General features: G+C 30.2%; 1 protein-coding gene across 1 annotated transcript in view; it reads right to left on the bottom strand.

Annotated features, from left to right (window-relative positions):
* C15 (homeobox protein C15) overlaps positions 1–11,163 on the bottom strand; it is a 42,330-nt gene extending 31,167 nt beyond the window's left edge. The window contains exons 1-2 of the mRNA XM_065511349.1: positions 10,921–11,163; positions 4,012–4,391 (exon numbers count right to left, since the gene is read on the bottom strand). Coding sequence (XP_065367421.1) covers positions 4,012–4,391; positions 10,921–11,075 — 535 coding nt within the window. The 5' untranslated portion in view covers positions 11,076–11,163. The remainder of the gene's footprint in view (positions 1–4,011; positions 4,392–10,920) is intronic.
* Between the last annotated feature and the right edge of the window lie 5,382 nt (positions 11,164–16,545).

Here is a 16,545-nt window from a genome sequence, read left to right as displayed (position 1 = left end):
AAAAATGATCGAATAAGCAACACAAATTAGAATTTAAATTAGTCTGTTATTTTAATCGATTTCTGAGACGATTTAACATTGTTCCTCCGTCTTGTTGGATGACTGTTTGTCACATGTAAAACTGATGATGAAATTGCAGCTCACAACTTTTTTGAAAAAAATTAATTTATTTTCAAAATTTCCGAAACAATTAAAATAATTTGGCATTAGAGATTTTCTCCATTTTTTATTAAAGTCATCGGATTCAAATAAATGGAATCAGCACAGTATTAGAAGTTTAAAAAATGCATATTAGTCTAGTTTTTTGTTTCTTTTAAATCTACAAAAATGTTCTTCTAAACCACTGTTTACACCCTAAATTTGCAATAACTCCATACCAATCAAATTGTTTTAATTTGCAGCCATTTCATTCATTCACTCATTTATTCATTTGTTAAATGATAATTTGTTGTAGAATAAGCTTCAATTGTATCAATATTGAAATGACAATGTTCCGAATAAATCCTCAATGTGACCTCCATGATGGTAAAGATAAAACAAGGTTTTTAAATTTTTATCAGTATCAGTATTATACCACAAGGCACATTTAAGCTCTACTTTAATGCTTCAATAAACATATTTGTATTGATTTGAATAAAGAACGAATTAAAAACAGCAACAGCAACAAATAAAGCTTCCTTTCAAAAACAGCACACAAAAACTTAAGGTATCAAACATTTGCCGCTTTAACCGATTTGACATAAAGTGTCGGCTTGATGCTCATGCACACACACACACACAGTCGCTATGGCTGTGGCATCCACAATGTAGACCTGATTTGCTTTTTATTAATTTGCATACAACAGCCTTTAAATCAAGCAATATTTTTTTTCTCTCTCATTTGCTTAATTTCGATACAGTGTTTGTTTTTATTTTATTTTTTTGCAACTATTTTAATGATGTGATTAACATGACTTTTTAATTTCAACCTGTATACCGAATTAATTACCATTTGGGCGGTCGTTTTATACGATTTCCAGTAAAATATTATGAAATGACGTTAGGTTTTGCTAACGTGACTGTGGAAGATTTCAGCATCGACGGTGTCAGTTTCAAATACAAATATTGAAAAGTGTAAGTTGTAGATTTCTATATATTTGAATGCGGAGCTTTTTTTTTGGATTTCAAAAGAAATGTCAAATGTATTAATACTTAATGTTTGTTAGTTTGTTTTTATTAAATGGCTGCCTTTCCAATTTTTGTCTTGGTTTACTGGTCATTAAAGGGTTAATGCCTTATCACTTAACTACTTGCATGAAATGTTAATGTGTGAGTGTATTCCTTGACTGGGATTTTAAACCTTTAAAGGTTGTATAAGTATTTTTTATGGTGCCGTATTGATAAGCTGGCGCCTTTGGCTTATTTTTTTCATTTCTCTTGTATATGTTTTCATTCTTTAGCTTCCATAAACTGTATTGACTCTTTGTCGAAAATGATTTATGAGCAGTTGTATTTTGTTTTGTTTAAATAATAAACTTATGTAGGTGGTCATGATGGAGATGCTGTTGGTAGCATTGGTAGACAATTTAAATGGATTTTTTTGTCATTCTCCTAAATGATAAACGGAAGTTATTGGAGATTGCTTCATTTGTATGTGGAGACACAGCTGAAAGTATTAATTTGTCATAGCCTAATTATCATTCTTAAGGGGTTATTTTTTTTAAAAAAGACAATAAATTTAACACCCAACTTTAAAGTTTGGTTTTTAGCTAAATTTCCCTTTAAAACAAAACTAGATATTAATTGCTTTAGTAATAAATAAAAATTTAAAAATAAATATTAAATTTTAAATAAAACAAATATGTATATAATATCTGTAGACAAGATTATAGTCAATACTATAATCCAGACAACAGACAATATTGTGGACAAGACAAGACTATAGTCAATTCTATATATCAAGACTATAGCCAAGACTATGGACGAGACCATGGACAATTCTATAATCAAGACAACAGACAAGACTATAGACAATACTATAATAATGACTATAGTCAAAACTATGGACAATTCTATAGTCACGACTATAGTCAAAACTATAATCAACACTATAGTCAATGCTATAGTCGAGACTATAGCAAAGACTACAGCCAATTCTATAGTCAAGGCTATAGTCACTTCTATAGTCAAGACTATAGTCAATTCTATAGTGAAGACTATGGACAATTTTGGGGACAAGACTATAGTCAATTCTATAGTCAAGACTATAGCCAAAACTACAGCCAAAACTACAGCCAAAACTACAGCCAAGACTATGGACAAGACAATGGCCAATACCATGGGCAATTCTATAATCAAGAAAACAGACAAGACTATAGTCAAGACTATAGTCAAGACTATAATCATGACTATAGTCAAGACTATGGACAATTCTATAGTTAATTCTATAGTCATGACTATAGTCAAGATTAAAGTCAATTATATAGTCACGACTATAGCATATAGTCTTTGCTATATAATCAACACTATAGTCAATGCTATAGTCGAAAATATAGCAAAGACTACAGCCAATTCTATAGTCAAGACTATAGTGAATTCTATAGTGAAGACTATGGACAATTTTGGGGACAAGACTATAGTCAATTCTATAGCCAAGACTATAGTCACGACTATGGACAATTCTATATTCACGAATATAGTCAATTCTATAGTCACGACTATATTCAATTCTATAGTCACGACTATAGTCAATTCTTTAGTCAAGACTATAGCCAATACTACAGTCAAGACTATAGCCAAGAGCCATGATAGGCGTTCATATTGTTTAGGTTACGATGATTTTCGTCAAACAACCCGAATGTGAACAAAAGAGCGTAATAGAGCTTAAAAATACACACAATTCATTCAGTTTCTTGATCTTGTTGTTTATATTTTATTTTTTACCCAAAAGAGCACACAAATTAAATGCCTCTTTTTGCCTACCAATGGCCAAGAGTATAGTCACGACTATAGTCAAGACTATAGCCAACTGTTATAGTTAAGACTATAGACAAGACTATAGTCTTGACTATAGTCAAGACTATTGTCAAGACTATTGTCAAGACTATTGTCAAGACTATTGTCAAGACTATTGTCAAGACTATTGTCAAGACTATTGTCAAGACTATTGTCAAGACTATTGTCAAGACTATTGTCAAGACTATAGTCAAGACTATTGTCAAGACAATGGCTAAGACTATTGTCAAGACAATGGCTAAGACCATAGATAATTCTATAATGAAGACAACAGTCAAGACTATAGACAGTACTATAATAATGACTATAATCACGACTGTAGTCAAGACTATTGTCAATTCTATAGTTAAGACTATAGTCAATTCTATAGTTAAGACTATAGTTAAGACTATAGTTAAGACTATAGTCAATTCTATAGTCAAGACTATAGTGAAGACTATGGACAATTTTGGGGACAAGAATATAGTCACGACTATGAATAATTCTATTGTCAAGACTATGGACAAGAATAAATTAATTACTTAACAGTGTCTTTCTAAGCTATTTGTTCAAGTAGCCCTTTTTATTAACATTTATATTTTTTATGATATCTTTGTACAGAACACATTTTTAATAACCAGGCTCACATCCGTTAAAACACGAAACCAAAATATGTATAGCAATTTTATACTTTTCTGCGCCAATAAATACTGACTACCAACAGCCAAATTTTAGATAAACTCTGATACATACTTTAAGACATAAAAAAGTAAATGTTTTACGAGATACATATTTAAATATGCCTGATGGTAACTTGCTGAAATGCGCAAAATACCGCATATTTCTTTGACATAATTAAAAAAAAAAACATCCCAATGCTGATGGCACCCCACTGCGAGAAGCGGGCTTGGTTGTCCAAACATTAACACACATTAGTAGCTCATTAACAATATTTACGTTTATGTCTTACTCATTTAATTTAATGTAAAATAACTAAAACCTGTAACCAAAAACTCCAAATAAATTATTTTAACTCACCTGCCAGTCTATCCTTAACGGCCTGATGCGCCAGCGCAGCATGATGCAATGGCGGTAAAGCCCAGGTTAGTTGTGTCCGTTGAGGTGGCACTCGTAAGACATGACCCGCAGCTGCTGCTGCCGCTGAGGGATAGAGATGTGGATATGAGTAAAGTGCAGTAGCACCGCCGTATGTTGATGAGGCCAAACTTGTGGCCAATTTATAGGCAGCTAAATCATGTTCGTTTTGTAAATCTTGTTCACTCAATTTATTGCTATTGTTGTTATTGTTGTTGTGGTGTATGTTGTTGTTGTGCTCGAAGGGTTTGGAAAGCAGGCGTGATATACTAAAAGGCAGATTTTCACTAGACGAGGAACGGGTTTGTTCTGACTGGGTTTCACTGTTAAAATAAAATATAAAATTTTGAATTTCAAATGAAAAAAGTATAAATTATAGTATAAAATTATGCTGGGTTGTTATTGACGCAATAGCTAGCGCTTCAATTGTCAACAAAAAATCGTGTTATGTATGATTTGTTTATTTTTAGTAAATGTTTCAGTCTAGCTTGTATTAAAAGTAGTTTTATTTAATAAAACTATAAATCAAAAAAAGCTTTTAAAATTTGTTTTCGAAGAAAACGTGACCAAAAAAACTTAAATTGATTTTTTTTTGCTTCACAAATATTGCGTGTTCTTTTCCCTTGAAACTCATAAAAAAAAGTTTCATTTATTAGCGTTCATTTACACAAACAAACAGAAATTAATGAGTTTTACAAGAACTGTCACAGATAAAAAAAACAAATTCATATAAATTTGGATTTTTGTTTTCATTTTGTATCGATCATAAGATGCATGTTTAAATGTGTGTTTAAGTACGAGTTTATACATGTGACACAAAAACATGTTAGGAGAATAACCAAAACAACAAATTTATTAATTAAGTTTGTTATTTTTAAGCGCGAATGCAGAACAAAAACAAATTGTAAACAAATGGCACTGCAATTGAAGTGTGATTCTACTAATCTATGCATGCAGTCGTGCATGCATGTGATTATGCGAGTGTTGTCTTGTTTACATATTTACAAACAAACAAACATTTTCTTTTTTTTTTCTCTGAGAGTCAGACAAACACTCACACAATTAGATTTAACTGTGTTTGCCTATCAAGCAAATGGAAACCCACGCAACTCTTGTATGGAAGAGAGATAACGGTGTATAATTGTATGTATGTATGAATGTTTGCACAATAATGGCAGTTCTTGAAACTTAATGTTATTGTTGTTGTTTTTAATGGTGAATAATGCAAAAACAAGAAGGAAAAACATCACAATAACAACATGTAGTGATCATGATTGCTTAATACAGTAGCAAACAGCAACAATTTATAAAGATTTATGTTTGAAATGAAATTGAGACATTTGCGTGACCATTGATGGATTAAATCTGTATTTGTTTTTTTGTTTAGTGTTTTATTTATTTATGAATTAAATGCTTTTTTTTCTTCTCTTAATTCTGAAGGTTATAATGATGAATGAATAATACTATTACGACTACTTAGTAGGTATACTACTACATACTATTAAATTAACTGATTGAGTGAGACTATATTTAAAAATAAAGTGAATGAATCTGAAAAAGAAAAATTTAAATGAACTCGATTAAAAGCAATAAAATTAAATTAATTTATTACCTTCTTCCTGAGTAAAAAAAACAAACTCTCTAATATGAAACAGAAAACGTAATTTCGCTGATGATATTAACATGTAATAAAATTAGCTTTTTTGGTAATAAAATTTGAAAGTTTGTCATAACAATAGTCAGGGATGGAAAATTCTTTTAAACAGCTCAAAATTTCACAGCAATTTTCAGAGTAGAAAAACATCCCAAAGCTATAATTCAATGAATTAATTTAAAATTTTTTTTATCAACTTTTAAAATTTCTAAGATTCATATACCGTTTACCCATTCTACAATTTATACAATATTGCATACCTACACTATTTAAAAATTCGATTTATTACTTCATTACTACATGAATATTGTTTTAAAACCCAACACGAGCTTGCAAAATCATTTGGAGCTGCTCAAACAGCAATATCAAAACTTTTGCCGAGAGACCTTGAAAGACGATTTTGCATGTCCGAAATGATGCTTGAACACTTTAAAAGAAAATAATTTTTGTACCGAATCATTACGTGCGATGAAAAATGGATCCATTAAGATAACCCGAAGGGTAAGAGATCGTATGTGAAGCCCGGCCAACCAGCCGAATCGACACCAAAGCCAGTCTCTGTATTTGGTGGGAGCAAAAGGGTCCTATATAGTATGAGCTGTTGAAATCTAACCAGACCATCTTAGGGAACCTGTGCCGATCGCAACTGATTCGTTGGAAGCGAGTATTGGCCGAAAAAAGCCCTGAATATGCGGCCAGACATGAAAACGTAATATAACATCATGACAACGCTCGGCCAAATGTTGCAATACCTGATAAAAAGTATTTAGAACGAAGTGGTTGGGATGTTTTGACTCATGCGCTTTATAGTCCAGATAGATGCAGAACGCTGTCTCTGGGATACTTTGCAACAGAGTATCCGAAAATGGATTGATTGGTTCTTGGCCGCAAAAGATGAGCAGTTCTTTTGGCTCGGAATCCAATAGCCAATTCTTTGAGTTAATTTATATTGTACAAATGTTTCAAAATAAAAGCTAAAAAAAAATTAAAAAATACTGCAATTTTAAATTCTTAAAGGAATTATTAAGATGCTTAACACTAAAACTTGTAAGGATATTCATAAATAGAAAAAATATTTTTGTCATCTCAACTAAAATTGTTTAACCACAACAGAAAAATTCAGTTATTTACACTGGATCTCAGAATTTTTTTTATTTAAAACAGGAAAATTAACATTTATAGTAGATTCATTTTGAACATTTAAGGAATTATTAAGATTTCTCATGATATTGAAACTTCTAATGATATTCTTATTTAGAGACAATACTGGTTTAGATTTCAAAAAGTTCTCTTCTAAAACGAACTTTTCCAGATTTAATTTAGTCAGACCTCTTAAATCGTTTAATGAAAGTACATTTATACTTTTATTATTGAATATTTACAGATTTTTTGAAAAATGTTGCTGGTTCTTGTTTTAATTTAGTATTAAAATAATCTGAGAAATGAAAAAACCTAGAAACCCTAATTAATATTAAAAAATATTATTATTTTGTCTTCTTAAAAAAAGTACTTAAAAATTACAATAGTATTATATTATCCATCTCTGTTATAAACTCACTCTAATACTCGTAAATTAAACATTTTACTGCAATTTCATTCAATCTAACATTCTCGTACACAGCTCCACAAACACAGCAATTAAAATGTTAATCTTACATTGTTTTTAACAGTTTTTCTAAGATAACAAACACACACAAACTTATACTCTCACCATCCACATTCACACAGATTGACACCTTTCAGTCAGTGTTATTGTTTTAGATCTTTTACGAGATCATTATAATCATTTAAAAAGATCTTTTAAACATCTTTTATAGTTTTCGTTATTCATTCATGTTTTATTTATTTATTTTTTCTAAAGATTTCTTATCTCTGTAAAACTAATAATTTTGTAATTTTATTGATCGTTAGAAAAACCGTTTGATTTTATTTTAATTTATTTTTAAGTTGTAGGTTTTTTCTTTTATAAATTTTAAATAATACTATTAAAATAACATCAGTTTGCCATTAGAAGCCATTGATTTTGACATATTCAGTACATCCAATTTGTTTTAGATTTTATTGTTTTGTTTTTTCCATACTCGTATTTTATGGGTTTTTTAAAAACATTTTTGTTTTTTTAATTTCAATTTAATTATTAACAGACTTATTTATGTATTCATAGTGGTGTTCCGTTCGTAGTACATTGTTTTGTGTTGTCTTGTCTTAAGTGTCAATCGTATTAATTATATTGCAGTTTTAAAGCTGGTTTTAATTTAATGTCTTGCTTTTATTTTCTGCTGTTGCTTTTGTGCGGTTGTTGCTTTTTCTAATGTTTATTAAAAAATCATAAGTTTATAATCGCTTAATACAAGTTAAATCATTATTTTAATAAAACTCAAATAACAAACAACAAAAATAATGCGATTTTAAAAACAATGTTGTTAATGTTATTGATAGATACGAGTAATACATATACATACGTAGGAGTGTTGTCAACTAGTTTATTAAGTAGGCATATTAAGGGTATTTATTGAAATGTATTAATAAATTACTTTTTGACACTATTTTCTATCATGAATGAATTATGCCAATTATGTTTAATTGTTTTATAAAAAAAAAATATAAATTTGTCCGATACCTGATTTTTCGCAAATAATTTTTACATTAATAACACGATTGTCTACAGAAACGCTATGTGAATACCCTTAAAAACAAAAAGCTTTGCGAACAGCAGGATTGATAGAAAGGCAGGAAAATTAGGTACTATACGAATTGAAGCCGAAAGACCGAAAGCCAGAAATGCTATAAAAGAAAATAATTTTTGCACCGAATCATTACTTGCGATGAAAAATGGATCCATTACAATAATCCGAAGAGTAAGGGATCGTATGTGAAGTCCGCCACACCAGCCGAATCGGCAGCAAAGCCAAATATCCATGGTGCTAAGTTAAATCTCTGTATTTGGTGGGAGCAAAAGGGTCCTATCTATTATAAGCTGCTGAAATCTGACCAGACCATCACAAGCAACTTGTACCGAAGCGAGCATTGGCCGCAAATAGCCCAGAATATGCGGACAGACATGAAACCGTTATATTCCATCACGACAACGTTGCAATAACTGTAAAAACTATTTAACTATGAACTGGTTGGGAAGTTTATAGACCAGACCGTGTGCCGTCCAACTACTATTTGTTTCGATTGATGCAGAACGCTCTCTCTGGAATATGTTTCACTTTGGAACAGAGTATTCGATATTGATTCTAATCTTTTCGTTCTTGGCCGCAAAAGAAGAGCAGTTCTTTTGGCTCGGAATCCATATGTACCCAGAAATATGGGAAAATGTCATATGTAGCTAACAATTGCCAAAACTTTGAGTAAATTAATATTGTACAAATGTTTCTAAACAAAAGCAAAAATATTAAAAAATCTGTTCATTCAAAGGAATTTTTTAATACTAACTAAGCCATAAACCAGTAAAATTTTTCTAATAAAAGCATAATTCGTTTCGAGATAGAACTTTTTCAAATCCAAAGCAGTATCATGTCATTATTTCTCTAAATATGAAATACTTAGAAGTTTTAAAATTTCAAATAGAAAAGTTATTTTCTTTGTTCTGGACAAAAATTAGCTTATTTTAATCGTAATTTTTCTGTGTCAACATATTTTCCGTTTCTAGAATCGAAAAAATCTATGATTATAATTCTTCGATTGGCATCAAATCACAACGAATCTGTTTTATCTGTGTAGAAAAAAATATGTAACTTTAAGAAGAAAACTTATAAAACAAATTACCAAAATTTCCCGACAAAAATTTCCTGTGACTTTCACAAAAAATATTCCCAGGAAAGATTACCCGATTAGCAACTCTAGGAACAAAAATAATTATGCCCCAACAAAAACTTGGTAATAACTGTTCAATGTCTACTACCTATCATCTATTACTGTCGATTTTGAGATGTCCTTCTATCAGTGTATTGGTTTAAATAGGTTTTAGGAAGTCCCCAGATAACCTATGGATCCATATATGATATCAATATTTCAAATATATTAATGAAACTTTTGGAATTGAAAATCAGCAAAATCTATCCATAAATGACCCACGACTTCCTCCATTTCTTACCCAAAATTTAACTTTTGGAAGTTACTAGATTGGAGCTCAAATCTGTCAGAAATATGTATTTTCTGAATTGTCATCCAAATCTATTCATAGATGAACGAGATATAACAGAGACACCGGTTTTACAGTTATAGTGAAATATATTACAAAAAAACTAAAAATTATTTATTGACAACGCATTCTTTTGGATATTCGTGGCTTTTAATTTGCAAAGATTTTTTTCCAATATCTCGGATACTAAGTTCTGTACATTGGCAATATCAAATGAACTGCATTTCAAGAGTCTTTCCTACGATGTATAAAGCAAATTATAATAAGCAAAATTCAATTTTACAATAAATACTTAACATTATTGATATAGGAAAAACAGCAAAAACCCTGTGATTTGCTATTAGTTATAAAACCAAAATTTGATGTGTTTTGATAGGTGCCCCGGTAGGCTAGTCAGTCGGAGGTTGTGGGTTAGATTATTACCAGATTCCCTTCGTAATTTTGTGAATTGATTAGCACTCTATTATCACTTAACTTATGGAATTTTAATAACCTTTTTAGAAATTGATATTTAAAGTCTCGGTAAAAGCCCACATTTTTTGCTAATCTGAAATTTAGGATACATTTTGTTCAAGAATTTTCTCTTCAGATTATTCGGAACGGCTCCCTATAAATTAAAAGATATTGATTTTAATTCTATATTAGCGCCTCGCTAATTTAGTCATGACTTTTGTATTATTGATTTTGAAACGCAGTTTAATCCTATAAATTACAATTTAATGAAATGAGTTTTGAAGCAGTTCAATCTTAATGTAGAAGGATTGAAATAAATATATTTCAATAAATTAATTGTATTAATGAATCTATATAAAATCTGTAACATTTTCCGTCGGTCAATTCTGATCAAATATGATTTGAGTATTTTTAATATAGGTAGTAATAAGTTGTTCAACGTAACCGACGGCAGTTTATAATAGTCCATAGAAAGCAGCCGAACAGTATTTCTATACTTCATTTACATGTACAAATTATGAATTTTTCTATTTGTCAAAAACAATTGTTATTTATCTTTGTAACATCATTAAGATCCTTTATAAGCTGATCTTACCTTAAAGGAGCTTCAGATTCATCATAACAACTGCCACCATCCATATCGATATCTGAGCCCGTGCCACATGATAAACGGGAATCAGAATCAACATCGACGTGTATCTCTTGATCCTCAATGTCATCGCGATCATCTTCTTCATGTGAGGATGACATACTGGAGCTGTAGGGAGCCAATTTGCACAATTTGTTTAACAAAAACTTGTTAAAAAATAAAACTTTTATAGGTATTTCAAGTGTTTTGTATTTTATTTGTTTATCAATTTATTTTAATTTTTAATAAAATATTTTTTTTTTATTTGTTTTCTTTTTATATTTATTTATTTATACTTAAGTATTTTGTAAATATTTATAAAATCATTTCATATTTATTTTTGTTAATTAATTTCCACTTTTATTTTAAGTTAAAAAAGCCGACGCTTTTTGCTGTGTCTTAGTTTCGTTTAAATTAATCTAAAATTTAAGCGTTTCTTTATGCGTATCCGAAATTTTTTAAATATTAATCCGTTTAATTTAAATGGGTTTGTGTCGGTTGGTTTGTGTTTTTATATTGAATTGATACTTTGTTTTGGGGGCAAATAAAAAGAACCGTTTAACATTTAAGCGCTTTAACGAACTCGACAAATTGAGGTGTTAACGCCAACTGAATGGTAAACTTCCCCGTTGCAAAACATTAACCGACCGTATACAGTTTAAACCACACACCACTCTATACCAGCCACCACCAGCAGCTACCAAATTGTATACCAATACCACTGCAACAACGAAAAAATAAAATAATAAAAACAAACAAAATAAAAACTCACACAACTACTTCCATCCATTTACTTACAAATCAACATTGAATCTTGTCTTGTTAGCAAAGCTAATGATGTTTAATATTACTGGTGTTGTTGTTGTTTTTGTTGCTGGTATTTTCTTCTTGTTTAACTAACTACCACTACCATCGCCGTCGTAGTTTAAAAAGGCAAAACGAAAAAATAAAATAAACACCAACAATCGTCATCATCATTCACAAATACCGGCAGCTCTTTAGCTTGTTAGACCAGTTTAACTGCTTCCTTCCTTGGTTTAAGTGCTGTTGTTGTAGTTGTTGTTATTGTGCTACGAGTGCAGCTGAGTTAAACCTAACCTACGGTAATAATGGCACTTGCTTTATGCATGTTTGTACACATGTACAATGATTACAATAGCAATTGCCTTAACTCTATACACGAAAACTCCGCCCTCAATTTTACAAACAAGAGAGTGTTTTTATGTGTTTCCTAAGCACTCTCATTCACCAAGAGAATAAACAGGTTTATGTTTTTAACATAAACTTGGCATCACTTTTCACTATTAATGGGGCGTTGCTTATTTGCAATTGGTTGTACGCAGGCGTGTAAATATGTTTGTGTTTGCTGTTGTATTTTTTTGTTATTTTTAAGATGTTTTTGTTTAACAAGCTAATGACCTGTATGTATGGCTTTTTATTTTAATAAGGGGTAGTGTTTGTTGTAGTAGTTGTTGGTGTTTATTTTTAAATACATACTTCTTATTGAGTATTGCCTCTATTCATATGGTGTTGGGTATTCGGGGAACATTACATCAATTAATGGAGTTTAGGAATTCAATGAGAAATGTATGCGAAATTTTCTAGAATATGCCATAGTATTTTATCGGTTGTAGTTAAATTATTCATTTCCCATTCATACCTATTATGGTTGTAGTACAACTATATTATGGTCGAACTATCCATTTAAAAATGGCGAATTTTGAGAGTGATTTATATATAGGTTAGAGAAACTGTTATAACTTTATAACTAATAAATGCCAAAAAATCATTTGATGTTTATTAACGCTTAAATATTAAATTAGTAAACCATTGTAAAATCAATGTAAATATCCAATTTCACAAAATTCTTAAAAAAACGTAAAATTATAAAATTTACAATTTTAAAAAATGCTAAAATTTTAAAAATATTACCAATTTTACAAAAATGTTAAATTTTGTTTAAAAAATTAGCAATTTTTTAGGCTAAAATTGCGGCCAAAACTAGGCCTTGTAGTATGAAATGAATTTGACTCTGATTGTTTTTTTGCTATTGTCAAATTGTTTATTGAAACTGAATGTACTATATTTTGTATTAATTTTTTTAGTTCTTGTATACATACAGTGGTTGAAAAAACAATGGAAACTTTTCCAAATATTTCATTAGTGGCCTAACATCTGAAATTAAAAAATTTTAACATTTTTGTAGTATGTATTTTATTTGTATACTTTTATTAAATTAATTTAACAAAAAACAAAGGACATAATTAAATTCTAAAAATGAGAAAACAAAATTAAACGATTTCTTTATTACGGCATTGACAAAACAATGGAAACTTAGGTATTATTTTAACAAATATGTGTCTAAACCAGACATCGGCAGAGCGTAAAATTGCCTTTGCACACTAACACCACTTTGCGTTTTTTGAGTAGCGCTCTCTGGCATTCAGTGCACTGATACAAAGGTTTGTAAGAATGATTTCCTTTAATTTTTTTTGCCAATTACGTACGTGTGAAAGAAAATAAAACCAGAGAGCTCTTAAGGTGGCTCTTTGCCGATGTCTGGTCTAAACTGTGCAATAACTCAATATTTTGTTTGGTATCCCTTATTTTTTATAACTGCATTGAACCAATTAAAGAGTCAATGGTCTCCTTTGAGACCATTATTTTACGATCTACAATTTCCCATAGATTTTCTATGGGATTGAGATCTGGCGATTGGGCAGGCCACTTCAAAACACGTACCTCGTTGGATTGTAACCACTCGGTTACAACCCTAGAGGTGTGTTTCGGGTCGTTGTCGTGTTGGAATCTCCAAACTAGTGGCATATTTTCCTCAGCGTATGGATACATAATGGATACGTCGTTTAATATGGTTCTGTATCCTATACCTGTCATGGTATCTTTTATAATATGAATTGGGCCCATGCCTTGCCCTTAAAAACATCTCCATACCATAATATTGCCACCGCCAAACTTTACAGTCTTATTTGTGTACTTTGGATCTAATCTTTTTCCCTTTGATCGTCTTACAAATGTTCTGCCATCACTGCCTCTTACATTGTATTTGGATTCGTCGGAAAAGAGTACAGTATTCCATTTCTGTATCGACCAGTTTAAATGATCCCTGGCAAATTGTTTCTTTTTAGAAATGAGTGGTTTTTTCACAGGACGATAGCAACCAATACCAGCCTCATTTGCCCTGCGACTAACTGTTCGGGTACTTATTTCTAATTTTAGGCTATTAACAACCTCTCGAGGAGCTATTTTTGGAAATTTCTTGAACTCTCTCGCTATTAAATTATCTTGTCTAGCAGTAGTCTTACGAGGTCTTCCACCTAAATGTTGAGTTTTTACAGAACCGGTCTCACGAAATTTCTTTATAATTTTTGAAACTGCTGATTTATTTATTGAATATTTGTCACAGATACTTTTTTGTTTTAAACCAGCTTTAAAATCGTTAATTATTTTATTTTCTAAGTCTTCACAAATCTTAACTTTAGCCATTTTCGTTAACTTTGAAAAAAGCAATTATGCGAAAAACTTACAAAAAGAAAATGTGAAAAATTACCAGAATTTAAAAATAAAATAACTGTAAACAGGATGCTTTTTAAATATTATTTTCGTTTTACACTTCTTTCATGCAGATGTTTAAAAGTTTCCATTGTTTTGTCAGTAGCGAAATAGTGTATATTTTTAATTTTGTTCCCTTTTTTCAGAATATAATTAATTATGTTGTTTGTTTTTCAGTTAATTTATATAAATAAAACTAAACAAGTAAAATACTAAAAAAAATTTTTATTTTAAAAAAATATTTTAAATTTTGGGTTACATTAACAGAATATATATTGTTTTATTATATGAGAAAAATATGTCACGTACGGTATGTCACGTACAATATTAAATTTTATTTATTATAAAATCACCCAAGGTTGTTTTTATTTAAATATGACGGATTGTAAAGGAAAAATATTTCGTTTAGTGTAAGAAATTAAAAGAAAACTAACGCCTCTCACGATTCGAATATTTTCGCATATTTCTACATGTTCCTCAAAATGAGTTCCTTATTTCGCTCAATATTTTGGACAACAATATTTCGAAAGAACTTTTTATTATTATAAAATATAGTACCCTCTGTATGGAACATAAAGACCAAATTATTTTTCAGATACATACTCTTATTTTTGCAAAATCTATTCCAATCTATAGGCGTACTAATGTTACGTACGATGATATGGAATTGCCCTTATGTGGATCCAAAATACGAAAATTATATTGCTATTTAATGGCATTCTTTTGCCTATTTTGTTATGCATACGAAGCCATGGTATTTTGGGTAATATATTTTAATTAAAACTTAGCAACCCTATTCCACTTAAAGTTTTCTTGTTTCGCATTGTTGTCCCGTGAAAGTGTATGAATGTGTGTGTGTAAATTTGTCTTACTGTGACGACATTTTAAATAGAAAACGTTTTGCTTTTGGGGTTTTTCTTTTTTTTGTCCAACACACACTCTCATACACGCCTGTATCTGTGTAAATGTTTGTGTTCTTTTGGGTGGGAGTTGTTCTATTTGTGTTCTTTCATTACAAGATCTTTGAAATTGAGTAAATATTTTTTTGTTGGTATCTATCTATTTTGCTTTTATTGCTGTGCTTTTAACATAGTCTTTCGAGGAAGGAGCCTGGATGGGATTGTAGTTTAAACGTTGAAATTGTTGTGGAAAGTGCAAATGTGGCAGATTAATAGCACAATTGGTAATAGCAGCATTTTGTCAGTACATTTTTTTTGCTTTTTTCTTTTGTAGTTTTTGTTCTTTTTTATTTTTTGCTGGGGTGCGAATCATTTAAGAGCCACTTGGTATAAATGGGTTGGGTTTGCAACATAGTTAACTTGAAGTGTATCTGTGTGTGTAGTACTTTGGTTTATTAGCGAATGTGTGTAAAAGTGTCTGTCTATCGATTTGGTTTTTATGTTGTTATCTGTGATTGAACAATTTTCTGTCTAACATGCGTTTAAATTATACACAAATACCACAATATATACACAAACTAATGGATACATAGACATACATACATATTTATATATTGATGAGATAATACAAACGACCGACAGCCTGAAAAGTTGTTAGAAAAAAAAAATAGATGAAAAGATTTATAAAATCAAGCTAAGTTTTTCTTTAAACTTAAAATTTTCTACAAAACAATGTCTATTATACCTACATACATACTTTCAATTCGTTTTTCAATTAGAAAATATTCTTTGGAGATTTATGGTGCCCAATAAGGACACTTGGCTGGATTACTATCAAATACTCCTTAAAAGTAGAGACGTAGTATGTGAAATTTCAATTTGTTTAACATACTTTTCCGTATGTCCTCGTAGCACTCACAAATTGTACAACTTTATACCATTTTGTTAAGGTTCTCTACTTCCCCTCCTTGCCGCTTCTATTTAGTAAATTCATTCATTGTCGTTTTATTTTATTATTTTTGCAATTTTATGCTCAAATGTCTTTCTTTTTAAGATCTTCATTGGTTAAATACCGGAACCATGTCTTTTAACTCGATTGTTTTTTCTTACAACATATTGCTGT

The sequence above is a fragment of the Calliphora vicina genome, chromosome 1 (genome assembly GCF_958450345.1).
Source record: "Calliphora vicina chromosome 1, idCalVici1.1, whole genome shotgun sequence".
NCBI lineage: Eukaryota > Metazoa > Arthropoda > Insecta > Diptera > Calliphoridae > Calliphora > Calliphora vicina.
This window is presented reverse-complemented; position numbering and strand designations above follow the sequence as displayed.